Here is a 26,060-nt window from a genome sequence, read left to right as displayed (position 1 = left end):
AGTGTGTGTGTGTGTGTGAAATGTTTTGTGTGTGTGTGTGTGTGAAGTGTGTGTGTGTGTGTGTGTGTGTGAAATGTTGTGTGTGTGTGTGTGTGTGTGTGAAATGTTGTGTGTGTGTGTGTGTGTGTGAAGTGTGTGTGTGTGTGTGTGTGGTGTGTGTGTGGTGTGTGTGTGTAGTGTGTGGTGTGTGTGTGTGTGTGTGTGTGTGTGTGTGTGAAGTGTGTGTGTGTGAAATGTTTTGTGTGTGTGTGTGTGTGTGAAGTGTGTGTGTGTGTGTGTGTGTGTGTGTGTGTGAAATGTTTTGTGTGTGTTTGTGTGTGTGTGAGAGAGAGAGACAATGCTGATAACCAGTGTTAGGAGGATAGGGTTAGGGACTCAATCTACCATTCACGGGACCGTGTGCCTCCATGTGTGCTTGGATGCATGGCGTCACCATTGGCGGGAGAGGATAATTCAAGGTCTGCTTCTTGGTCTTTTTGAGGAGAGTACCCCAGGTTGCTAGTTAGCATGGGTGTCTTTTGTGAGGAGGAAACCTGTCCATCAGCAACTGGGTGGAGGTTGGCAAATGTATTTCATATCTCTTCAGCATCGCTTGGAGATTAACAACTTTTGGTCATTACCAGTATAGGTCACCCAATGAAATTAATAGGTAGCAGGTTTAAAACAAACAAAAGGAAGCATTTTGTCACATAACGCACAGTTGACCTGTGGAACTCCTTGCCAAAGGATGTTGGGAAGGCCAAGACTATAACAGGGTCCAAAAAAGAGCTAGATAAATTCATGGAGGTTAGGTCCATCCATGGCTATTAGCCCGGATGGGTAGGGATGGTGTCCCTGGCTTCTGTTTGGCAGAGGCTGGAAATGGGCAACAGGGGAGGGATCATCTGTTGATTCCCTGGTCTGTTCATTCCCTCTGGGGCACCTGGCAGTAGCCACTGTGGGCAGACGGGACACTGGGCTAGAAGGACCTTAGGTCTGACCCAGTGTGGCCGTTCTTATGATTTATACCAGTGATGTGGAGGTGAAAGGCTCTTTATCCTGCTACCAAACCTCTTGGTATGGAAATCGTGTAGCCTACCAGGGTGCATGGCTTGTCTATTTTCATGTGCCTACCCAAAAAGCTCCACCCACTCTTTGCCTCCATATGTTCTCCATCGTACTGCTTCTGTTGTAAGCCCGGGATGCCTTACACATCTGGGCTGTGTCTACACTGGGCCACTTATTCCGGAAAATCAGCCACTTTTCTGGAATAAGCTGCGAGCTGTCTACACTGGCCCTTGAATTTCTGGAAAAGCAACGATGCTCTACTGTACAAAATCAGCTGCTATTCTGGAAAAATTATTCTGCTCCCGCTCAGGCATAAGTCCTTATTCCGGAACACTGTTCCGGAAAAGGGCCAGTGTAGACAGCCCAGTAGTCTTTTCCGGAAAAAAGCCCCGATCGCGAAAATGGCGATCGGGGCTCTTTTCCGGAAAAGCGAATCTACATTGGCCACAGACGCTTTTCTGGAAAAAGGGCTTTTCCGGAAAAGCAGCCTGCCAATGTAGACGCTCCTTTTCCGGAAAAACTGAAAACGGAATAGTATTCCGTTTTAAGCAGTTCCGGAAACTCATGCCAGTGTAGACGTAGCCCTGGAGTCTGGGTTTGACCCTCTAGTTCCCCGGTTGCTTAATTAGAAGGCGGTGAGGACGCTCCAAGTAAAACAGAGACGGCTCTATACAAGAATTATCACAAGGCGGAGCCACCGTAACGTGTGCTAGCTCTGACATCACCACTGCTTCCGTTGCCTTCCCCCTGCTCCTTACCTGCTTGCATTCAGGGCTGTTGTCATTGATATCGAGGACGAAAATCTCCACTTCTGTGACAGCTTGAAATTTCCCGTCGGACGCTGTGACCCTGAGGAGATATTTCTCTGTCTCTTCCCTGTCGAGAGGCTTCTTGGAAACGATTCTCCACTCGTCCTCTGCCTGTTTCACACTGAACTGCCCTAGCATGTCCCCTTCTGGAAAGGCGTAGAAGGCAGTGAGAGGAAACACAGTGAGCCCTGAAAGCGTGAAGGGCTAGGGGCTGGGGAGAGGGTACTTCAGGGATTTCCCTACACCCTCCCCATGGGGGTGTATACCCCCCCCGAATTTCCCCAACATCCCCCCAGTTTTGTGAACTATAGTGCCATATAGCTCACCTTCACCCTCACGGTCTCACCCCTTATCGGCCTGACACCCTCGACTGTAAATTCGAACACCCCCCCCAGTTTCAATTCCTGGGGAGGCTGCTGGGGTACTTCTCTCCTGTACCATCTCACCCTCTCCATGCAACCTGCATATGAGAGCTGCAGCACTTGCAGGCGTTAGAAGCAGCGGTGAGGAGAAACCGGCCGGCATGTCCCGTTGGTCCAACTCCGGCCTTTGACTCCTCCCCAGTGCATTTTATCCCCCAGGAAATGCCTCTTCTATCTCAGTCAATGGGCTTCCATATTACTTGTGTTACTTAGGGGGAGAACAAGTTGTTTTCAAAAGGTCCCGACAACTTTGAAAGGTTCCAGTGACATATCTATGAACGAGTATAAAAGCCCATGCTGTATCCCATTTCCTTACATCCGTCTGTCTCTCTCTCTCTCTCTCTCCTCCAAACACAATAGGTTATAAAGAGATCCGGAACCTACACAGACACTGAAATGTAAACACTGACTCTTCATTATTGCAGGGCAAGACAAGGTTTGGCTTTTTTAAAGGCACTGTTGCAATGGATCTCCTTTAGCACCTTGTAATTATGTAATATGGGACACTTGAGGCAGTTACATAAACGCTAGCGGGCCAGATTCTCCAGTCTGCCAAGTTCACTTTGTGCTGCTGCTAACAGGACAGAAAACGAACGTGAAAATGACCAGAAATACGCCCAGGGGGGCAGAACTAGGTGAACAGCAGGATGAACCCAGCACGTGAGGGAAATCTCTTCAAACCACTAGTTCTAGCACCTGTCCCAGAGGAGAATTCTTTGCTCCTGGAGAATTTGCCCATAGTGTGGGAATTTCCTGTCACAAAGAGCTGATGGCCTGTACTGGAACTGTCAGTATAAGCAAAGGAGACGATGAATTGGGCGACGGGAGGGAAGTACCACTGGAACGCCAGCAGGTGGAACTGAACCAGGGACTCTGGGAGCTTAGCACATGAGCCTCTGCTGCATGCATTAAAATCCAGCTGGCTCTCGGCGAAGGCTGTAGAGCCAGGGGCGGCCCGAGGCGGGCTGCTGGCATCTGGCATCCCAGGTGGAATGCGTGATCAGCACCCCCGCCTCCACAGCCCTCAATGGCGTGACGCCATCATTGGGCGCCCCGTTTAACACGGCGCCCTACGCGATGGCTGAGTCGGCCTATGCGCACGGGCCACCCCTATGTAAGAACAGACTCATTTCTCTCTCTGTAAGTGGTCTCAGTGCCATTAACTGGGCCAGTGCACCACGCCCACCAGGTGTCTGGGTTGCACACTTATTCCCGGTTTCCTAGTTACGTTAGGTCTATGAAGGTCCATATGCCAATGGCGTAAGTTAGAGTTGCCTCCTTGCACATTTACACTGGGGCTGGGTGACTGAGAATCAGGGAGCCACAGCTGGTCTCTCCACTGCACTCCAGGGGACTCAAGTCCTAGCATTTTCATTTTTAACCTGCTCTGTGTTTTAAAACACCAAGCGACAAGTCAGTAGCCAAATCGGCCTCCACAGCTGTCACTGTGCCACAGAGACCTTCGTGGCAGCAGTGGGAATAGAGTTCAGATCCTCCTGCTACACAAACCGCAGGCCTTGCAATGTGAGACTCACCATCAGCTCCGGCAGTACAGAGCCTTGTGTTTTGGAACAGGAGTTCTATTGCCACTGATCCAAAGAAGTTCTATGTGGCTTTGGTGTACAGAAAAGTGACCCCCCCCCACCACACACAAAGACCTAGCGTGGCCCAGATATTTATAAGGAACTCCTTCTATAGTTTATTTCAAAATAGCATGTCCTGTATGTCACGATACAGTCGATCAGTACTCGATGGGCATCAGCTTACAATCTGCCTCCTCTTGACACCACTCTTTTTTTCTGAGGCACAGGGAGAGGGGGAGAGAGGGCACCAGGGAACTTCACCTAAAATAATTATCTAAATGGTTTCTCTTTGATGAACCCTAAAAAAGAAGCACTGCTTGATCACCTTCTGTGTTCTTTTGCTACAGTTTGTAGGGCTTGGGGCCATGTGTTTATTGTTTAGAATTTTAACTACTTATGGGTTAAAACGCAGAAAACATAAATAAAGCCCAAACAACATCAAAGTGCATTTTCCAGGGCCTAAAGTAATCTGAAACCAGATCTTAAAAGAAGCCAGAAATGTTCAAACAAAAACAGTCTAGCACACTCAGCCAGATGAGTTAAAAATAATCAGGTATTCACAAAACAGGCTAAGAAGAGATTGAAAGCACAGACATTCTCCTTCTGGTTTAAAAGATTGTAACAGATCTCAGGTTACAACGTGATCTGGCTAAATGCTTTCCTCCTGAAGAGTCTCAGAGGGGTCTCCGTGTTAATCTGTATCTGCAAAACCAACGAGGAGTCCTGTGGCACAGATTTATTAGGGCGTAAGCTTTTGTGGGTAAAACCCACTTCGTCAGATGAATGTGATGAAGTGGGTTTTACACACCAATCATAGAACCATAGAGCTGGAAGAGATCTCAGAAGGTCATCAAGTCCAGCCCCCTGCTCTAGGCAGGACCAATCCCAACTAAATCAACCATAGTTTATGCCATAATAAATCTATTAGTCTCTAACGGTATGTCTACATTGCAGGCTCACGTTGAGTTAAGCTACGCAACTTCAGCTACGTTAATTGTGTAGCAGAAGTCTAAGTAGCTTAACTCGGCTTAAGGCGCTGTCTACACTAAGGACGTGAACGACTAGTCGACTACCCGATAAACAAATGTGTATTGGATAGTTGTTACATTAGTCGACTAGTTGCTTTCCCCCACTTGCTGCTTCTCTCTGAAAGCCCGTGGCCAGATCCTGGGCTACACATAGAACTGCTGCTTTGAAATACTGTGTGCAGCCCAGGTCCCAGGCTGCATGCGGCGTTTCAAAGCGGCAGTGCCATGTGGAACCCGGGGTTGGCACTGTCACTTTGAAATGCCGTGGGGAGCACGGGGACAGCGGGAAATGCTTGAGCGTCCTACTGGCCCTGTGCTCCCCTTAGGGCTCTCACCTTTGAAGTGTAGGAACAGCCCTGGGAGGCGCCCGTATCGACTAATTGAATAGTCGATGCAAAATACATTGACTATTTGATTAGACAATTAATCAACATTTAACATCCCTAGTCTACACAGCTAGAAGTCGAAGGAAGAACTCTCTTCTTTAGACTCCCTTACTACTCGTGAAATGAGGGTCACAGAAGTTGGAATAAGAAGCCCATTATTTTGAAATTACAGGCAGTCCCCGGGTTACGTACAAGATAGGGACTATAGGTTTGTTCTTAAGTTGAATTTGTATGTAAGTCGGAACTGGCTCCAGATTCAGCTGCTGCCACTGAAACTGACCAGGGGCTGACTACAGGAAGCAGGAGGCAGAGTTGCTCTGCCCCCAGCTTCCTGGAATCAGCCTGATCAGTTTCAACAGCTGCTGAATCTGGAGCCTGGGACAGAACAGCTGGGGCGCTGCCCGGTAGGTTCCCACAGGACCAACCCGGCAGCACCCCAGCTGCTCTACCCGAGGCGTCCCGCAACAAAAGCCTGGTCTGCTGGGGGGGGGGGCGCACTAGCTGTGCCCCCTCCCCCCCAGCAGATCAGGGAGACCCAAGCAAAGCAGCACAGGCGGAGGGACCCCGCTGCCCGTGCAGCTGTGCTCCTGTCTCCCTGGGGTGCTGGGGGGAGTCCCCCCCAGCACACCAGGGAGACCCGAGCAAAGCCGCACAGGCGGAGGGACCCCGCCGCCCGTGTGGCTTTGCTCCTTTGCCCCTGGTCTGCTGGGGGGGGTCCAGAAAAGCCTCTGGACCCCCCCAGCAGACCACGGAAACCCGAGCAAAGCCGCCGCTTGGGCGGCTTTGCTCGTTTGCCCGGGAGCAAAGCCGCCCAAGCAGTGGGACCCCCGCCAAAGCCACTGGACCCTCCAGCAAAGCCACTGGACCCCCCCAGCATACCAGGGGGACAGGAGCAAAGCCGCTCAGGCGGCGGGGATCCCACTGCCTGGGCGGCTTTGCTCCCGGGCAAATGAGCAAAGCTGCCCAGGCGGCGGCTTTGCTCGGGTGTCCTGGTCTGCTGGGGGGGTCCAGCGGCTTTGCTGGACCCCCTCAGCAGACCAGGGAGACCGGGAGAAGCTTTTCTCGCCCCGAAGGACACGGGCGGCAACCCGCCGCCTGTGAGCTCTGGGGCGAGAAAAACCCCGTTCGTAAGTGCGGATCCGACATAAGTCGGATTCGCGTAAGTCAGGGACTGCCTGTATTTCAAAATAACAGGCTTGCTGTGTAGACCCGCACTCTGTTATTTTGAAATGATGCGAGTTACTTCGAAATAAGCGTGCAGTGTAGACATAGCCTAAGGTGCTACATTGTTTTGTCCCTGAAAGGTCTTCGTCTGAGCTAGGACAAGCATTTTAATTTTAAGCATTTGTTTCACTTAAAGCATGCAACAAAATCATTATCAAAATAAAGTATGGACGTTTCAGTTTTTAATCCTCTTTGGACTTTTTTTTTAGGCTTTGGTTAATTTTGATTGGCCTGACTCCCATTCTGGATATGCAATAACCTCCTTATTGTTTCTCAGTAGTGGGAAACATACTGTGTTTGAAACTATAATGTTATTAATTATTTGATACAGAGAATGGGCTAACTACAGCACTGGGTAAAAGTGTGTAATTACAGACATACAAGCACTGATTCTCAGAATTGCAGAGTGCTCCTAGATCTCATTGATTTTATCTGGAACATGTTCAGTACCAGAAAATCAAGCACATACTCTGTGGCTTTGTCTACACTATGAACTTTTTGCAGAAGAGGTGATGCGAATGAAGCGCTTATTAGCATTTTCTCGCACTTCATGTGCACAGTCTCTTCTGATCCTTTTTGTGCAAGAGGTTTTTGCACAAAAACAAGCAGTGTGGATGTGTCCGTTTTGTGCAAAACCCCTATTTTAGTCATACGGATCTTGTGCAAAAAGGGTTTTTTGTGAAAAACGGACACGTCCACATTGCTTGTTTTTGTGCAAAAACCTCTTGCGCAAAAGGATCGGAAGACACTATGAAAATGAAGCACGAGAAAATGCTAATGAGCGCTTCATTCGCATTGCCTCTTCTGTAAAAAAAACATAGTGTACATAGAATCATAGATCTGGAAGAGACCTTAGGAGGTCATCAAGTCCAACCCCCTGCCCAAGGCAGGACCAGTCCCAACTGTGTGTGTGTCTTGTGTGTCTATACATATACATTGACAGTATGTGTATATATGTAGATGTGTGTGTTGGTGAGATTGGATTATAAGAGGAAAGCTGGATTAAAGAAATTAAATACAAATCACAGTCTCCATGAGAAATGCAGTATTATGACTCACTCTGAGATCTGGAACACCCCTGTTTGAAGGCACTTGATACAGCGCACGCAGTGGAATTGTGGGCTGCAGAATAAAGGTAGCAGAATCTGGCCCTAAGATTATATTCTAATTATTCTTGCCAGCTCATGATTTAAATTTAGGAGCAACTCACCAGTGATGTAACATGTGACCCGTCTGTTCTGCTCGGAGAGATCCGCGTCTGTGGTTCTGAACGTGGCGATGATCTGACCAGGCTCGGCGTTCTCAGTCACCGAACCTTTGTAGACCTCTGAGGTGAACTGGGGGGCATTATCGTTTTCGTCGGAGACGGTGACCTCCACCAAAGTGTGGGAAGATAACTGGACTTTCCGGCCGTGGTCTGTGGCTACCACATAAAAACGGTAAGTCTCCTGGGCTTCACAATCCAGCTCCTTCAGTGTCGTGATCCACCCCGTCTCACCATTGATGGTGAAGAGTCCTCTGATGTTGCCGGGTTCAGCTTCCAAGCTGTAGGTCACCTGCCCATCGCTCCCTGTGTCCTGGTCATTAGCGGTAACTTGAATTACTGTAGTTCCCGATGGCATGTTCTCCGTGACAAAAGCCCGGTAGGGATCCGCCTCAAACACTGGTTTGTTATCGTTGACATCTTTCACTTGGATACTTACTGAGACCAACGAGACCAGCTCAGTCTCCTGGTGTGAGCAGTGAGCCATGACGTCAATCTGGTACCACTTGGTCTTCTCATGATCCACGGCCTTATTGACTTTCAAAGTGCCCGTTTGTTTGTCCAGCGTGAATACCTCTTCCTTATTGCTTTCCGCCGTGGTTCCCTTCACCAGGCTGTATATGATGGGCTCCTCTGACACAGCTTTCACGGATCCTATTTCTGATCCTTCTGGAAGGTCCTCAGATGCTGAGAATGTGTACAGTGGCTCAGAAAATCTGGGCAAGGACACCTCTCTGGGGACAATCTGAAGACTGACGGGGACACGAGAGTTCCAGTGAGGTGGTCTGCTGTCTTCAGCTTTGACTTTGAAGTTAAAGGCTCTATTTTCTAACCCAATGAGGCTCTCTTTGACTTTAACCACCCCAGAGGCAGCGTTGATCTCTACGATGTCTTCCGCAATGCTGTCCACCGAATCGACTGAATAGGTGACGTCTGCATTCACACCTTCATCAGCATCGTAGGCCAGGACCTGAATGACTGGGGAGCCTTTGCTGACATTGGACTGGATAGATAAGGTGTATTCGGATGCTTTGAACTGAGGCGGGTTGTCATTCTCGTCTGTAAGAATGATCTTGACCGTGCAGAAAGCCACCTTCCCGCCCCCATCCTTGGCCATAACTTTGATAGCAATGACCCTCTCGGTGGAATTTTCCCGATCCAGCTTCTGGAGTGTGGCAATGTGGCCTTTGTGATCTATGGTGAACTTCTCATGGGCGAGTTTGTTGATGATAGTATAATCGATGGTGCCATATGGGCCATCATCTGGGTCAATAGCCACAAGCTCAATCACCTTGGTTCCTACCTCAGCATTTTCAGCCAGCTCCGCTTCATATACATTCTGCCAAAAAGATGGGCTGTATTTATTGGTATTGGTGGTATTGATGAACACGGGCACAGTGGTCTTGAAAACCCCATCTGAAGCAGAGACTCTAAGGTTGTAAGATGACTCCAGGTCCTTTCGACACCGGTTGAGCATGGAAATTACTCCAGATGTGCTGTTGATGATGAAATGTCTTTTGTCATTGCCCGAGAGGATCACATACTCCAGTCTTGTGGTATCTCCGCTGTCGGGGTCCAGGGCCTGGACCTTTACCACAGTATGGCCACAGGTGGCCATTTCACTCACCTTGGCTTCATATTGTGCTTGGCTGAATTCAGGGGGGTTGTCGTTTACGTCTGCCACATTGATGACCACCAAGGCTTCGCTGCTCAGGGGGGGCACGCCGTGATCTGTAGCTCTTATTTTCATGTGAAACTGATGGTTTGTTTCATGATCGAGCACTTGGGCTGTTGCTATTTCTCCCGTATTAGGGTCAATATTAAAGAACTTGGTAGCATCTGAATTGTCGTCCAAGATCCGGTAGGAAATTACTTTGTTTCGTCCTGAATCCTTATCAGAAGCAAAGAGCTGGACAACGGAGGTCTGAGTGGGCAAGCCTTCTGTGACAGATGCAATGTAAAGCGTCTGAGAAAATACAGGTGGGTTATCATTAATATCCTCCACTTCCACTTCCACCTGGGCTTCCGAGAAGGACCCCAACACTGTGTCCGTGGCTCTCACCGTAAAGGTATGTTTTGTTTCTGATTCATAGTCCAGCTGGCCAGTGACAGTAAGGACACCGGTCTTGAAGTCGGTGTTGAACAGTTTAAGGGGCTCTTCCTCCATGATGTTGTAGATGAGGCGTAATCCTTCAGGACTACGAGCTTGTGTGTGGAGAATAGGTGTGTAGAGGGGAATGTTTTCTGGCACTTTCACGGTATAGTAAAGACTTTGGAACAAAGGGTTGGATTTGTTCCTCACGGTGATTAAAACCTCTTCTTCGGCTTGCAAGGGTGGCTCGCCGCCATCTCTCGCGATAACTTTAAGCGTGTATTTATTTAAAGCCTGATAATCAAGGGGTTTCTTGAGCGAGATGTCCCCCAGGTAGGGGTCAATCCAGAAGTACTCATAGAACTCTGCTAATGAGTAAGTAATGGCTCCGTTATCTCCTATGTCCCTGTCAGTGGCAAATACCTGGAAAAGGACATCGCCTGGTTCCATACCCTCTTGAACTGAGGTATAATACGGCACATTCTCAAACTGTGGTGGATTGTCATTGGCATCCTCCACGTAAACCTGGACTGTCGCCTGAGACACCCTTGGTGGGTTGCTAGTGTCCTTCACTTCCACAGCAACCTCGTACGTGTCCTGTGTTTCACGGTCAAACTCCACACAGTTGGTCTGCAGCACTCCTGAAGCTGGGATCAAGTTGAACCTCTCCTTGCCGTTTAAGAGGGAATAAAAAAGAGGCTCGTTTAGCTGATTTCCCCTGACTCCAAGCACAATCAGAGTCTGCTGATCTGTAGTGTTCTCCTGCACCGTTGCTGTGTACAAGTCCTGATCGAACGTTAAGGCGGTAACCTGTGGTTCAGTGAAATTTACCCTGACCAGAGCAGTACTTTTATACAAGCCATCGCTAGCTCTGACTGTGAGCTCACGATAATTTCCCAGGAGCGTAGCATTAACCACCGAGATGAGACCTGTGAGTGGGTGAATGAAGAAAGCCTGGTCCAGATTGCCTTCTGCTAGGCTGTACGTCACCTCCGAATCTGCATCTTCCGCACGCACTGCCAAAAGCTCCATTCCAGGATGGGCAGGCAGCGAGACCGAAAGTTTGTACACGTCTTTTAAAAAAACCGGAGGCGCGTCATTCACATCTTGGACGTGGATGATGACCGTAGCAGGTGTGGATGCAAATAAACAGGGATTGCCCCTGTCCTGGACACGTATGCTGAAGTGGAAAATCGGGATGAGTTCATAATCGAGATCGGTGCGAGCGGTAAGCGTTCCCATGCTCGGATCTATAGTGAAATATTTCAGTGCTTCCGGTTCCAAAATTTCATAGACCAGCAAGGCATTGGAATCTTGGTCAGCATCCGTTGCTTGTGTGACCAACGGAGCGTTGTTTTCATCCATAACCATGCTTTGAGGTGGGGCGTTCTCACTGATCCAGCCAACGAAGGAAGGCTTCACAAAAGCAGGCGCATTGTCGTTCTCGTCTATGACGTAGATAAACACAGCCACATCCGTAAATGCTCCTCTCATGTTGGTGCCTCGGACTTTCAGCTGATAAGACGAGACTTGCTCAAAATCTAAGTTCTTCTGAGTGGAGATAAGGCCTGATTGATAGTTCATGGAGAACACGCCACCCTCATTTCCTTCTTTTATGTCATAGCTGACTGGGGACACGCTTGTGGCTGAAACCAGGAGAAGAGGTGAGCCAGGTGCAGTAGATTCACTGATCTCCGCAATGTATTCCACCTCTGAGAATTTAGGAGGAGTGCGGTCAGAGGGTTTAATGTGAACGTGGACAGTTGTGGAGTCCGTAAGTGGGGGGAACCCTTGATCTTCTGCCTTGACAACAAGCGTTAACCGCTCTGCCTTGAACCGGTCCAGTTTCTGGGAAACTGTAATAATTCCAGAGATGGAGTCAATGCTGAAGAACCCCTCACTGTCACCTGAAATAAAGGAAATGGCAAAATTAAGAGATGGCTATGCTCTTTGGCTGTGTTCTCTTGGGCTACGTCTATACTGCAACGCTATTTCGGGATACTGGAGTGTCCCAAAAGAGCTAGCATCTTCACAGCAAGCCTGTTATTTCGAAATATCACAGGCTTTCTATACCAACATCCCTGTGAACCTCATTCCACGAGGCATCAGGGATGCTTCGGAATGGCGCCTTATTTCGAAATTTGGTGCTGTGTAGACAGCGCCAAATTACAAAATAAGCTATTTCGAATTAAGATCGAAATAAGATACACAATTTGCGTAGCTCAAACTGTATATCTCATTTCAAGCTAACGTGCAGTGTAAATGCACCCTCAGAGTGTTTCCAGAGTCATTCCTGGTCTCATCTCAGATGACTTGTGCTAACTATTGTCAGCTTCTTTCATTGGGAAATGACAATCTATATGAATGTTTAAGCTGGTCTAGAGGCACTGGAACAATTTGTACAGCAGAGGAGCGGAACTAAACTATAAACCTATGTCAAACTGGAAGTGCGGCAGCTCCCCCAGACACCCCTACTTTCAGCACCTATGGTCTGCCCTTACTCTAAACATAATGATCCTGCTGTAAACGTTGGGCAAATGTGTAAATAAAGGATAAGGGTTATTAGAAAAATTATTCTTTAAGTTGAGTGAATTTAATGCTGGTTGAACAATGCACTTGAAGTTTTCTATTCGTATATTGAATAGAATATATGAATGTGGGCTGTGCCATGTCCCCCTCCTCCCCCATCCTGCCTTTACTGTTATTAATACAATACGTGGATTTCAGTAGAACCTATGAACGGCAGTCATGGCCCAGGATCCTAACCACAGAATATTAGAACTGGAAGGGACCAAGAGAGATCATCAAATCCAGTCACGTGCCCTCACGGCAGGACCAAGCACCGTCTAGATCATCCCTGATAGATGTGTGTCTAACCTGCTCTTACATATCTCCACTGATGGAGATGCCACAACCTCCCTAGGCACTTTATTCCAGCGTTTAACCACCCTGACAGGTAGGAAGTTTTTCCTAATGTCCAACCTAAACCTCCCTTGCTGCAGTTTAAGCCCATTGCTGCTTGTTCTATCCTCAGAGGCCAAGATGAACGTTTTCTCCCTCCTCCTTATGACACCCTTTTAGATACCTGAAAACGGCTATCATGTCCTCCCTCAATCTTCTCTTTTCTAAACTAAACAAACCCAAAACTGCTCTCATGTCCCCTCTCAGTCTATTCATTCCCTCTGGGGCATCTGGCATTGGCCACTGTCGGCAGAGAGGACACTGGGCTAGATGGACCTTTGGTCTGACCCAGTCTGGCCACTCTTATGTTCTTATGAGGATACTTTCTGCATGGGGTGAGGCTGAGGCTGTGCACATCAGGAGAGAGAAACAGGCCCGTCCCCACAAGAGGGGATGCAAAAGCTGCTTCCCAACGAAAGAAGCTCAGCACAGATCCTGCTGCCTCGTTCCCAGCGCTGCAGATCACCAGAGCTCAGCAGCTGTAGCACTGAGAGGACTCAGAAAACGGGTCCAGCCGCTGAATGGCATATCCCACTAACTGGACGAGAGTGGCCCAGCGGCTGGATCTTTGTGGCAGGCAGGTTCTTAGCTAACTCTGCCCTGCCTCGTGTCTCTCACCTGCCTGAAGAGAGTAGCGGATTTCAGCGTTCACCCCTTGGTCCTGGTCCAGGGCTCGGACTTGAACCACCTCGGTGCCTACGGTCGCCGAGTCGAGGGCCTCTGCTTCATAGTGGTGGCGGGTGAACTGGGGAGGGTGAACGTTACAGTTTTCCACGTGGATGACAACCCTGGCAAAGTTCCGCTTGATGGGCACTTCCTGGTCCCGCACCTGAGGGGCAGAGAGGAAGAGCAGGTTACCGGGGTTACCGAGGGAAATCACTGGGCAAAGCCAAAACACAGGCCTCTACCAGTTGAGTTGAAGGAGTCACTTTGTTAGCTGGCAGCAGCAACAGACCGCAGTGAAAAACGTGTCATGGACCACGAAATAAGCCCTTCCCCGTAAAATTGGCTGCCTCCTTGTTCCTAGAGGTGCCCCATCAAAGGGGGTTTCCTACCTCCAACTGGATAGGGAAAGGACAGGACCTGTCCCTCCCTTGCAAACTGCTCTGGCGGTGGGAGGAGAAACCAGGGTGGCTCGGGACTGGGAAGCATCCTGAGCTTCCTGCAGCTGGAGGAGGCTTGTGGAGTTGTGTCCAGTCTTCCCTGTGCTGCTGGGAGGGCCCCATCAAAGGGGGCTTCCTACCTTTGACTAAGCAAGGGAAGGACAGGACCAACCCTAACTGTCCCCTGAAAACTGCTCTGACAGGAGGAGGTGATGACCTGGCCAAACCCACCTTTACCTCTTGGAGATTCCTGCAGCTGCAGGGAGCTGTCCAGTTGCTGCCTTCAGAGGCCCAGCTCTGCAAGCAGCACAGAGGTGAGGGTAACAATCCCATGGCCCCCCTACAACAGGTTTATGACCCCCCTATCTCCTTTTGGGTGGGGACCCCACGGTTACACCACCATGAAATGTCAGGTTTAAACAGCTGACAATGTGAATTGACCAGTTTTCAAATCCTATGGCTGTGAAATTGGCCATCAAGAACAGTGAATTTGGTAGGGCCCTGCCTGTGAGGCCAAGCCATCAACATGCCTATGGGGTGCGCTACAAGGTGAAAGCGAAAAGTCTTTCCCTCCCCTCTAAAACTGTTGGCCCCGGTTGGAATGTCTCAAGGCACCCCACCTAATTCCCCATCGCCCGTTCTAGCTCAGCAGGCTGGGGCCCTGGCTCTCTCATACCATCACGGTTAAGATGTGCCGCAGCATGGATTGAGTACTGAGCCCTTCTGCCGTCCGGAGGGCTCCACTGCTTGGCTCCAGCTGGAAGAGCCGGGTGCTTCTGGGGTCCACGCTGCCATGGAGGGTGTAGATCAAACCCTTCCCTTTGTCCTCGTCTGTGGCGCTGACCCGAAGGAATTCTGTCCCGGGGGGCGTGTCCTCGGGAATTGTCACCTCATAATGGCTGTCCAGGAACTGGGGGCGGTGCTCGTTAATGTCAATCACATGGATGTAGGCCTGTGGGGGAGACAGTGTATTATGCAGTGGAATCCCATTGGGGTGGAGGGGAATTCTATTTACGAGTCGCAGGGTTGCAGGAAAAATGAAAAACACAGCGTGAGCAGCAAATATTGGTTTGTGTGCTACAGTTAGGAGCAAAAAAATGAGGAGTAAAGGATCTTTCAAAAAAGTGGTTTTTTTTGTTTTGTTTTGTTTTTTTGAGAGAACCCCACCTAGATGGCGATTTTACTTACAAAAAGCCCTTTTTCGAAAGAACGCGCGGCCACCATTATGCAAATGAAGCACGGGAAATTTAAATCCCGGCTTCATTTGCAATTTCGATCTGTCTAATTTACATCCCTCTTTCAAAAGAGGGATGTAGTCTGGACGTGCCCTTAGGTGTGTCACACTCGTGCCTCAGTTTCCTAAATGCCACACCTTGAAATCCGTTTGCACAGACAGGCAGCAGCCCTGTGGAGCTGCAGGGGCTGTCCAAGAAGCTGTCCTCTGTGCTCTTTTCACTGAGACTCTATCTTGGCTGGCGCTTGTTTTGGTTGGTTGGTCTCACTCTAAAAAGCCATTTAGCCTGAACATTGGTCTGCTGTTGGCGCATAGGGCTGGCCCTGAAAACACTCATGCAGCCGCTGGTGTGGGGCCTTTCTGGCGGATGTCCTGCTGCTTCTCATTGCGTTCGCACAGAGAAATGGAGGGAGCACAAAGAATGAATGGGAGGAGCGCGTCCATTTCAGGAGCAGCATGAAAATAGGGTGGCAAAAGCAAGTATTGGAGCTTACGCTTACTAAAAAAGACAATAACCTCCTTGCCCACTGCAAACCTTATTTTGGCTAGGGAGATTGGCCGGTTCCTTCCATTGTCCAATACCCCTGAATCCCTTCCATCTCATCTTCACTGAACTCCTCCCACCCCCATCTCTGCACCTCTAGATAGGGTTGTCAGATGGTTTCAACAAAAATACTGAACACTCCTCCCCCCCCCAAAAAAAACCACCAAGGGAAAAAATCTGTTGAGGGGGGGAGAAAGGAGGGGACCAAAGTTGCTGAGCAAAAAAAAAGAAAAAAAGGTATGGCCCCTTTAATTAAGTGCAGAGTCAGAATAGGGATAGGATAAGGAGAGGTTGAGCACTAAGACCCATTGAAGGCATTGCTTCCAATTGCTCAGGTCTTGAGGTTTTTTTGCTGGTGGCCATCTTGTTTTTTTGGTTGAGCCAGAAGGGAGCTTCCCTGTGGAACCAGGTAAGCAGAGGGGGCGGGGGACTGGGGCCCAGAGGGTGTCCAGGGGCTGGGTCCAGTTGCTGAGTGTGTCGTAGGGTTGCCAGGTATCCAGTATTTTTGCCTCCTGGCCAGGAAAAAAACCAGAAAATACTGGACATTTCAGGTGACCGGTATTTTCTGAATTTTTTTACCGGACAGGAGGCAAAAATACCGGATTGTCCAGGTCAATACCGGACACCTGGCAACCCTACCTCTAGACAACACCTTACCCAGTCCCCTCTAATGATTTGCTTCCTTTGAACAAAATCAAACACGCTTCTGTGTTTTGCAGCAGCAAACTCGCTGACATCTGTTCGTGGCCACCAGTGCCAAAAGAAACCAATGATGAGATTCTGGGAGGCAGGAAATGCACATCAGCCAATGCAGTGTGTAATGGAACAAAAGTTTGTACCATTGAAGGTAGCAGATGGTCCCCAGGGAATGTTGATGGAATGGCGGTCTTTGCCTGTCTGACATCCTTGTTAGCCTCCCCCTGCAGATCAACCTGGTGATCACTCCCCATAATGTGTCACCCTAAGGAGAACTACTGGGTGACTCAAGGTCGGAGCCCTCTAGTTGATTTGGTCAGAGAGAGCGTGATGAATAGGAGGAGTGCTGGCCAGCACCTGGTGACTAAGGGGTTAAACTCAGGTACTTAGCAAGGGTGTTGGCAGGGGGCCAGAAGCACCAATGGGGATACAGTGCTGAAATCTGAATTGCATAAGATACCCTGCCTGCTTTCTTTGTATGGAGATGTGAAGCCTGGAGTTGAGAGAGACAGAATGATTTAGGCCCAGGCAGGACTACCATGCCTCCAAAGAATATGGGCATGGAAGTGGATTGAACCAGCAAGGGATCGTGAGCAAATAGAGGGAAAAAGTGTATCTAGTCATCTTTGTTTTGGTTGTTTGGTTTAAACTTCTCTGTGTGAAGTTAGAGCATGCATTCCCTCCCCCATTCACTAAGAGTTGTTCCCAGAGATTTTCTCTGTGTTTTAATTTGTTTTACTTAGTTGCTCTGTGCACCTAGCAATCAAGCATGTTTTATCAAGTAGATCTTTTCTTTCTTAATAAAAATCACTTTTTTTTAAGGTGGTGATTTTATTCTTGAGTCCTCGCAAGTAAAAGGGGGCCGTGTGTGTGTATTTGGCCACCTAGACTGGCGGGGGGGGGGGGGGGGGGGGAGAGTCAGCAACCAGAGACTGTAGCTTGTTTCTCTCTTTTCTTTTTTCAATGTCTTTTGGGGCAAAAGATCTTGGGGTACCCTGGGGGAAGGAATTTCAGTGTTCCCTCTTGTTTTCTAGGGTGAAATCACTTGATGGTGGCAGCTTTTTCCCCCTCAGAGCCAGTGCATCTGTGACTCTGGGGAGTTTTTTGTAAGCAGAACCTACAGAGGCGAAGTATTTAAGGTCTTTGCAGGCCCCCACCTTCTGCACTCCAAGTGCCAAAATGGGGAATAGCCCTGACAGACAGTGAGCAATCCCTGAATATCCCTCTCAGGGACAGTGAAAGGTGGGATGTCCTCGACCCACACGGGTGGAGTGAAGCTGTGCTGTTGGGCACAGAAATGAGGGAGGGGTAGAAGCAGAGAGCCCTGTGTGTTCCCCAGACTTCTTGCCACATCACCCATCCGAGGGCAGTACCTTCTGCACTGAGAATGAGAGAGAGAACTGCAGGGCCAAACAGGGGAGAAATGGGAATAACGTTGTAATGGGTGTCTCCTCCCCTAAATTGGTCACAGCCACCCCTTTGGTGCTCAGGGTCACATACTGATCCTCCGGTGCAACCTGTCCTCTCGGCCTGTCTCACTTAGGCTATGTCTAGACTGCAGGCTTCTTTTGAAAGAGGCTCTTTCGAAAGCATCTTTCGAAAGAGCCTCTTTCAAAAGATCGCGTCTAGACTGCAGGCGGATCTTTCGAAAGAGAAATCCGCTTTTTCGAAAGAGAGCACCCAGCGAGTCTGGATGCTCTCTTTCGAAGACGGCCTCTTTACATTGAAGAACGCCTTCTTTCGAAAGAGGAACTTTCGAAAGAAGGCGTTCTTCCTCGTGAAACGAGGTTTACCGCCATCGAAAGAAAAGCCGCGTTCTTTCGAAATTATTCGGGAAAGGCTACTTTTCCCGAAAAAACCCCTGAGTCTGGACACGGCCTTACACTCCACCAACAGGCGGAGCTGAGTGAAAGGCCCCGATAAAAGGATTAAACAGGCTCCTTCTTACTCATCCACCCCTCCCTTCACTTAGGTTGATTTCCTGTGGGACTCGTCTGCTTCTACTCCTGTGCTCGCTCCCTTAGTCATATATATCACGAGTTTAAATTGGCAAGTAGTCCTTAGGGTGCTGGCCTCATTTTCCCGCCTCATGTGACTCTATGGCAATAGATAAACCCTTAGCTTGGGGAGTCAGAGAGACTGATCGCTCAGCCCAAGGGGTGCAGTGCAAGGAGACACGCATGCCTAGGCCCCATGTCTTCCACAGAGATTCCCATAGCCTGTGGAAGACAATGGAAAGATGAGGGGCTCTACCAGCCTTTAGGAATTGTGGGAATGTACCTGGGTCCTGATGAAACTCGACCCATCAGTGACTTCCACTGTAAGGTTATAGCTTGGCTTCTTCTTTGCCTCGAGGGCTCTCGCAATGACCATGCTGCCGGTGCTCTTTTCAATATCAAAATCCATGTCATCGTCGCCACCTGGGACGGGGCAGAGAAATAAAGGGGGGAGGGGAAGGCAACGGGGTAAGAATAATTAATAATAAATATTAGAAAAGGAGAGGGATCTGGGTATGTGTGAACTGAAGCTTTGCAAGGGGCGTAGCTGTGGAAGGACTCTTGGCAGCTGGCAGGCGTTCTAACATCCCACCACTAGGACCAGGTGGGAAGTACGCAGCTAGGACAGGAGGGCGGATGCCCCAGTGAACGTCTTTTTCTTGTTGTTTGGTGTAAATTCTACAAGGCCTGACCAGAGGCCGAGGGAAGACCGGGGTATCTCCAGCTGAGGAGAAGGATGAGGAAGGTATCGCAGGCCTAGAACTGTCAGGGGAGACAGTGTGTGCTGGTTTCATCCCAGGTGGAAATTTTCCTCCCTTAACCCCCAGTTCTAGTCCCTGGCATGCCTCCAGGCCTCACTGTAGTCACAGCGAGAGCTGGGCGGGGGAAGGCCGATCGGTTAAATCTCCCAGATAGGCCAGAGATTCCCAAGTTTGGGCTCGCCTCTCAGTGGTAGGAGCCTTGGATGGAAGCATTAAGGATCTAAACCATACAAATCCCGGGCTTCATTTGCAATTGCGGTATGCCTACATTACCCTCCTATTTCGAATTAGAAGGGTAGTGTAGACATACCCACAGACTCCTAGGAGCCCTTGAGAATGGTAACCATAGAGACCCAGCCCTCAGATCATGCACAGCCAGGGGATGGGTGAGGACTGGCTGTGGGTAGAACGGTGCTGGGTAGGCAGTTGCTCTAGCTGTACTTCTGGGGCCATGGGCAGGTGGGAGCTACACTCTAGGCAGGGTTTCTATGGCCCGGCCATCCTATTGTTGGCGAGCAGTGGGAAACACTGAGGGACAAAGAGGGGAACCAGAAAAGAGCTGGGGGAAGCTAGGGCAGAGAGGTGGCCAGGGGACACGCTAGTGGTGAAATAGGGAACCACGCAAAAACAAAAGGGCTGTGTCTAGACTGGCCAGTTTTTCTGGAAAATCAGCTGCTTTTGCGGAAAACCTTGCCAGCTGTCTACACTGGCCACTTGAATTTCCTCAAGAGCACTGACGAGCTCATGTAAGAAATGAGCTTCTTGCGGAAATACTATGCTGCTCCCGTTCAAGCAAAAGTCCCTTTTGCGCAAAACTTTTGAGCAAAAGGGCCAGTGTAGACAGCTCAGATTTGTTTTGCGCAAAAAAGCCCCGATCGCGAAAATGGCGATCGGGGCTTTTTTACGGAAAAGCACGTCTAGATTGGCACGGCTGCTTTTCCGCAAAACCCAATGTAGACGCTCTTTTCAGAAAATGCTTTTAACAGAAAGCTTTTCTGTTAAAAGCATTTCCGGAAAATCATGTCAGTCTAGACGCAGCCAAGGGTGCAAGAGAAATCTCAGATGGGAGACAAAGCAGAAAAGGGTGAGGGGAAGAAGACTGACGTTATGCAAATGAGACCATGGCTATTCCAATTTGAAAATGAGGGCATTGCCTCGTTTGCATCAGCTCTCCAGATTTCTGGCTCTACGGGCTTATCGCCGATGGGCGTGGGGGTGACTTTGCACCAGGGAAAGCCGCAGTGGCTTTCAAACTCAAGGTTGCTCTGACAGTACGATAGCGGTGTCCTTCCTCACCGCGGCAGGGAGCCTGCGAGCTCTGGAGAAGCCCAACGCTGAGCAGCTGCAGAAGCAGACGGCGCTCCCAGTATGAGCAAGGGCCGTTGCTCCAGCCCAGATGGTTGCATCACGTAGACTTGAGGAACTCGGTGGAAGAGTCATCCCTCCTGCTCTTGCCAGCAGCCCAAGGATGACAGCCCCTTCCTTGTGTTTCTCACTCTATTTGCTTGTGACAAGCAAACCGCCATTGGAATAGTCCGGTTTAGAGACGGTGAGAGACCGTTTGGGCCTCTGCCAGAGTTCCCCGTATTCTGAAGCAAGCTGATTTTCCTATGAGCATCTAATGGTGCCGCTATCAGAGGGTGTGGGGAAATCTGGACTGACACAGAGCGAGAGAGACAAAAGACGCTGAGACTGAGGAAAAGAAAGAGACAGTGGATTCTCTTCCACTAGCAGAGGCGATCAGTCTGCTAACCTCGCTTGCTTGGAGCAGTGGGGTCAGAGGAGAGGAGAAAACCAGGCAAGGACAAACTCCAAACAGGAGAGGAAAGAAAATGCTCCCAGACGGCTAAGGAAAATGGGAAATTCCTTCCCTTTCTTTAGCCGCCGCCCCCTTCAAAGCAGCCAGTCTGGAGTTTCTCTCTCTCAGCAGTCAAACCTCCCCCCACCCCCGTGAGAAAAACCCTGAGAGCTGTGCTATTCACAACGGGCATAGCCACGGGGGGGCCATGGCCCACCCATTCTGTTTCGAGGCCTTCTCCTCGCCAGCCCATGCAGCACTCCTGCTGGGGAGCAGGGCCGGGATGCCAGGACTTCCCCTGCTTTGCCTGGAGCTCCAGCCCAGGAGCCAGGGCAGGGCTTACCCGGCTCCGCCTTGTGCTACAGCCAGGGAGTGGGGGTAGGGCCAGGCTGCTAGGGCTTAACCCCACCTCCCAGAATGGCCCATGCACCGAAATCAGCCTCCTCCCCGACCCCCACGGGCCCTTCTGGCTACGACAAGGAGGCCCCAAACTAGGAGGAGGAGCACCCGGAGCTCTAACCAGCAGCCCAGTTCTGAACCCCTAGCTCTGCTCGGTGCAATCCATGGGCAAAGCCGCTCCAACTCCACCGTCTGCCTTGCCACAAAGCAGCCCCAAAGGGGAGGCCTAAAGCTGCCTCACCTGGAGAACTGTCATGGGCAAGCATCTCTGTCAGCAGCAAGGGAAAGACACGCTCTCTACAGCAAACCTGAGCTGATGGAAATCACAGGGTGTCTCAGAGCAGACTGGCGGAGGAAGAAGAGGAGTCCCAAAGGAATGGTTTTACCAGCAGAATCATAAAGTGCCCTGAACAAAGCAAGTGTGGTAACCAGGTCAGCCAATCAGGGACCCTCCAAGATGTTTCACCAGGCTGCAGTGCAAGGCAGTGATCCCTCAAATCTTTTCCATGCATGTGCGGAATAATGTGTTATGTGCACCGAGGCAAGTGCAAATGTGCACCACCAGCAGAAACAAAAAACCTAGATATGGGTGCTCTGCTAATCAGCTTAGCTCAGTTTACGGGGAACACTGCAGAGGGCATGATTGCTACATATTTCCTATGAGCCATGTGAGTCTCTCACCCCCAGTGTCTTCCAGGGCAAGAGATTTCATTAGTGATGGGCAAGTGCCAGAAATGTCATGGTAAAAGATGATGGATAATTGTTCTTGTGCACCAGCTCTTTGAATGGAGTCTCTGTGTTTTCTATGTAGTCAGGCAGGACGCCATGTGATGCCTACATGGAGGCTTCTCTCTTAATCTTGAGTAAACACCTTTGTTAGCTCAGGGCATGTACATGCTGGATGCCAAGGGGAACGGGGCAAAATTCTTCCAGCTCTTAGACGCCAGAGTGTCCCGTTTCCCACTGGTGCCTCACCTGTGATGGTAAACCAGAGCGGGCTGGGTCCAATCTCAACACTGATCACTCCCACCATGTGGTTCACAGGGTCCGTTTCCATCACCGCAAAGTTAAAATGGGGCTCGTCGAAAGCGAGTGGCTCTGAGGAAGGGCCCGGGCGGGCGACCCAACTGATGTGAAGCCGCACGCTGGCGGAAAGTGGGGGGCTGCCGTTGTCTGTCGCCTTGACCTGTCAAGGATCACAGGGGTCATGTTTCAGGGAGAAGTGCTGGGTTATCAGTCCCTCCCTCTCATCCGGTTGGGCTGACGTTCCCGGAGCCCTGCATGATACTTCCCTGTAGTTTCTCTTTGAGTTTCAAGTCTGAACGCACCCAAAAACCCACAAAGCAAATTTCACTCCGAGGGGCTGAGTTTCACCTGCTTTCACAGTGAAGTCATGCAAACCAGATTCCTCTGGGTCACAAAGTAAATCCCCAGGCTCACTCCAAATCAGACCCATGCTTGTGTCAAAGCAGAAAGGGGGCCCGGCCAGGACTCTGGATCTAAAGGCTCCTGAACTTGGCAGAAGTTTGAACCTGGATCCATACTCTGTAAGCTGGGTCTGTACCTCTCTTTGCAAAGGGCCAGAAGCAGAATCCCAAATCTAAGACCTTTAAAAGTATGGGAAAGCTCCGATTCAGTTCCAAACCCAGGGGAGATCATGGGGATGATCCAGGGATGGATCCCTGAAATAATATGGTGCACTGCACCTCAGACTTTCCCTCCATTTCTCATACCTTCATCTCTCTTTCATTGGTTCTCTTTGTCCCTTCAGCTGTGCCCATCTCTCCTTCCCGACTCTCCCTTCCACAGATCCTTCTCATCTGCCTCCTCTGCGTCTTTCCTCTCTCGTTTTCTCCCTCCCTCTACTTCTTTCCCCCTCCTCCTCTCCCTTCACGGGCGTTCTCTCTCTGGGCCCCTCTCACCGTTAGGATGTTATATTCTGAGGCCAGGAAAGCCTTTCTGGAGAACAGCACGCCTGTCCCAGGGCTGATGGTGAATATCCCTTCCTCATTCTCCTCAATGCTATAGGTGACCTGTCCATTCTGCCCCACATCACGGTCGGAGGCGATCACCCTGCAGACTGGCAGTGGCGACTCAGACGCAGCTCTCTCTAGGAGCTGAACCATGAAGAGCTTGTGGGGGAAGCTGGGAGGGTTGTCGTTGGCATCCAGGACCTGGACCACAACTTTGGCAGTGGACTTCAAGGTCGGGTCTCCGTTGTCCGAAACCACAACCTGCAAGCAAACCAGGGGACTCATGAGCCGCGGCACAACAGCCAGCCCTCAGCAGGAAGGGCAGGTGTAAAATTATTCTGCGGTTTGTTGGGTGTATGTGTATTTCTCTTCCAGCATGATTTGAATGTCACTTGCCCCTACTGCATGAAATGTCAGACCTACCCAAGTGCATGTGACCAAGTCAATCGCTGGCATCTGCCGCTTGCGGAAGTTTTGTCAGTCACACGACATGATATTGTCTAGGGCTGGTCCACAGATGAGAAGATGCATTTACTACCGCTGAAGTGCTTAGGGATACCTGCTTTTACTGCAGATGAACCCAGATTCAAATTCCACTAACAACCCAGGCCACAGGGCATTATAGATAAAACTCCAACAAGCCGATTCTCCTCTCATTTACACTGGCATAAATTAGAAGTAATTCCACTGAAGTTGGCAGAGGAACATCGGTAGGGTGGAATCAAGTCCTAATATTGCTACACAAATATTTATATTATTGCAGGATTCTGGATGCATGAACAGGCAATCATGCCCTCCCCATGAACTCTGTGCCAAACATCATTATAAAGGTAACTTGTCCTAACCCTACTACAAGAATTAGGGGCTCACCCAATGAATTAATAGGTAGCAGGTATAAAACAAACAAAAGGAAGTATTTCTTCATGCAACAGACAGTCAAACTGTGGAACTCCTTGCCAGGGGATGTTTTGAAGTACAAGACTAAACCAGGGTTCAAAAAACAGCTAGATAAATTCATGGAGGATAGGTCCGTCAATGGCTATTAGCCAGCGTGGACTGGAATGATATCCCTAGCCTCTGTTTTCAGGGGATTTCTTTGGGTGTCGGGGGATGGATCACTTAATGCTTCTCTGTTCTGTTCATTCATTCTGGGGCACCTGGCATTGGCCACTGTCAGAAGATACTGGGCTAGGTGGACCTTTGGTCTAACCCAGCATGGCCGTTCTTATGTTCTGATGACTTAGACTGAGAACAAGGTCTCGGATATGGCCTGTCATCCTTGTGTGACAAATTATCGATCATGATTTTTGTGCACGGACTGCAACAAATGGAGATGGAACTTTTTCATCTTTAGGATTTGGGCGTTTTCCCTGATATGTTTGTGAACTTCTTGGAGGATGGGAGAAAAGGAACACTAAGGTCCTGACATTGCAGAATAAGCAGTGTGCCAAAATACCTGCCAATGGTCATGAAATCTATAAAAAATATAGAACAAGGGCAGGAACTGCTGAGTACGTCGGAAGAAGGAAGGCACTGATAAATATACTGACGTGACTGAGCACTGACTCTGGAGAGAAGCGCATCGGAGTTCTACACCTGACCTGCCCCAGACTTAACATGTCTGTGCCTCGGTTTATCCATCTGTAAAATGGGGATAACCCAATTTCTCGGGAATGCTGTGAGAATGAAAAAGTGTGTAAAGTGTTCTTGAATGACTAAGCAGTATGAATAGGGAGCAGAAGGTCAATTACTTGGAGCAACTGGGGATTCCTTCAGCTTTCTATGAATAGCCCTATTGTAAGGGGATCCCTTGGTGGTGTAAAGGCTGCATAGCTGGGGTAAGGGCTGGATTAGTGCTTTGGCAATCCTGGGCTAGTGGAATGGCCCATGGTGTTTCTGTGCTTTCCATAACTTGCAGTGGGGGTTAGTTTAGCCCCTGCTGCATTCCAGGATGAAGGAGGCACCCTTCCCTTTCCTCCTGTCCAGCAGCATCCGACATGAGCTTGAGGAAGCTGAGGACTAGGCCCAGATAATACGGTACACTGAATTTGTCCGGCTTGGCCTCTGACAAATGAATCATTGTCCACCTGGATAGAGACTAGAATGGCAATTCCCACCCTTTGTTCCCCAGATCTTGGCAATGGGCCTCTTGCTTCTCTGCTCTTCCGTTAGGAAATCTTGAGACGCTTTTCAAAGCATCACACAGCTGGCACTTGGGGCAACAGAAAAAAAAAAGCCCCATAGAACATTTAATTATCTTTCCCAGCACTTGGGAGCGGATGGTGTGAGCCTCTTTCTCTGTGCACCAACTTGCAAGGCAGAGCTTGCTGAGGACGTGAAACACTTGCAGGTAAATACCACTAATTACAGCTTCAGTGCTGCCTACCTCCAGGATATGCTCAGCCTTGTGTTCTCGATCCAGCTGCTGAGAACCGGTGGAAATCAGGCCTGCCAAGAGAGAAATAACCTTTTGAGTTCCAAGCCTTCCAGGAGAGGATAGCACAAATTGTTCTTCTGACTCGTCAGCCGGGGCCAGATTCAAAGACTGACATTCCCCCGTAAGCAAAGTGATGAACATGCAAGAGGGTTGTAGGAAGGCAACATTTCCTACCCCCAAATCCCCATGCTTGCGAGCAGAAGTGGTTTTACAATGGGGAAATGTTGCCTCTTCTTTCTTATTTCTCTCTTCTCTGAGGCTGCGTTTAGACTGGCATGATTTTCCGCAAATGCTTTTAACGG

General features: G+C 49.6%; 1 protein-coding gene across 1 annotated transcript in view; it reads right to left on the bottom strand.

The window, feature by feature from the left end:
- Nucleotides 1–26,060, bottom strand: part of FAT2 (FAT atypical cadherin 2) — an 89,427-nt gene that overhangs the window by 34,799 nt on the left and 28,568 nt on the right. Inside the window, exons 4-11 of the mRNA XM_075900583.2 lie at nt 25,708–25,769; nt 23,271–23,582; nt 22,324–22,534; nt 18,674–18,813; nt 14,596–14,871; nt 13,435–13,645; nt 7,710–11,762; nt 1,806–2,002 (exon numbers count right to left, since the gene is read on the bottom strand). Of these exons, the coding sequence (XP_075756698.2) occupies nt 1,806–2,002; nt 7,710–11,762; nt 13,435–13,645; nt 14,596–14,871; nt 18,674–18,813; nt 22,324–22,534; nt 23,271–23,582; nt 25,708–25,769 (5,462 nt within the window). The remainder of the gene's footprint in view (nt 1–1,805; nt 2,003–7,709; nt 11,763–13,434; nt 13,646–14,595; nt 14,872–18,673; nt 18,814–22,323; nt 22,535–23,270; nt 23,583–25,707; nt 25,770–26,060) is intronic.

Source organism: Pelodiscus sinensis, chromosome 16 (genome assembly GCF_052426305.1).
Source record: "Pelodiscus sinensis isolate ZL-2025 chromosome 16, ASM5242630v1, whole genome shotgun sequence".
NCBI lineage: Eukaryota > Metazoa > Chordata > Testudines > Trionychidae > Pelodiscus > Pelodiscus sinensis.
The sequence above is the reverse complement of the archived record's forward strand: the minus strand, read 5'-3'. Positions and strand labels throughout refer to the sequence as shown.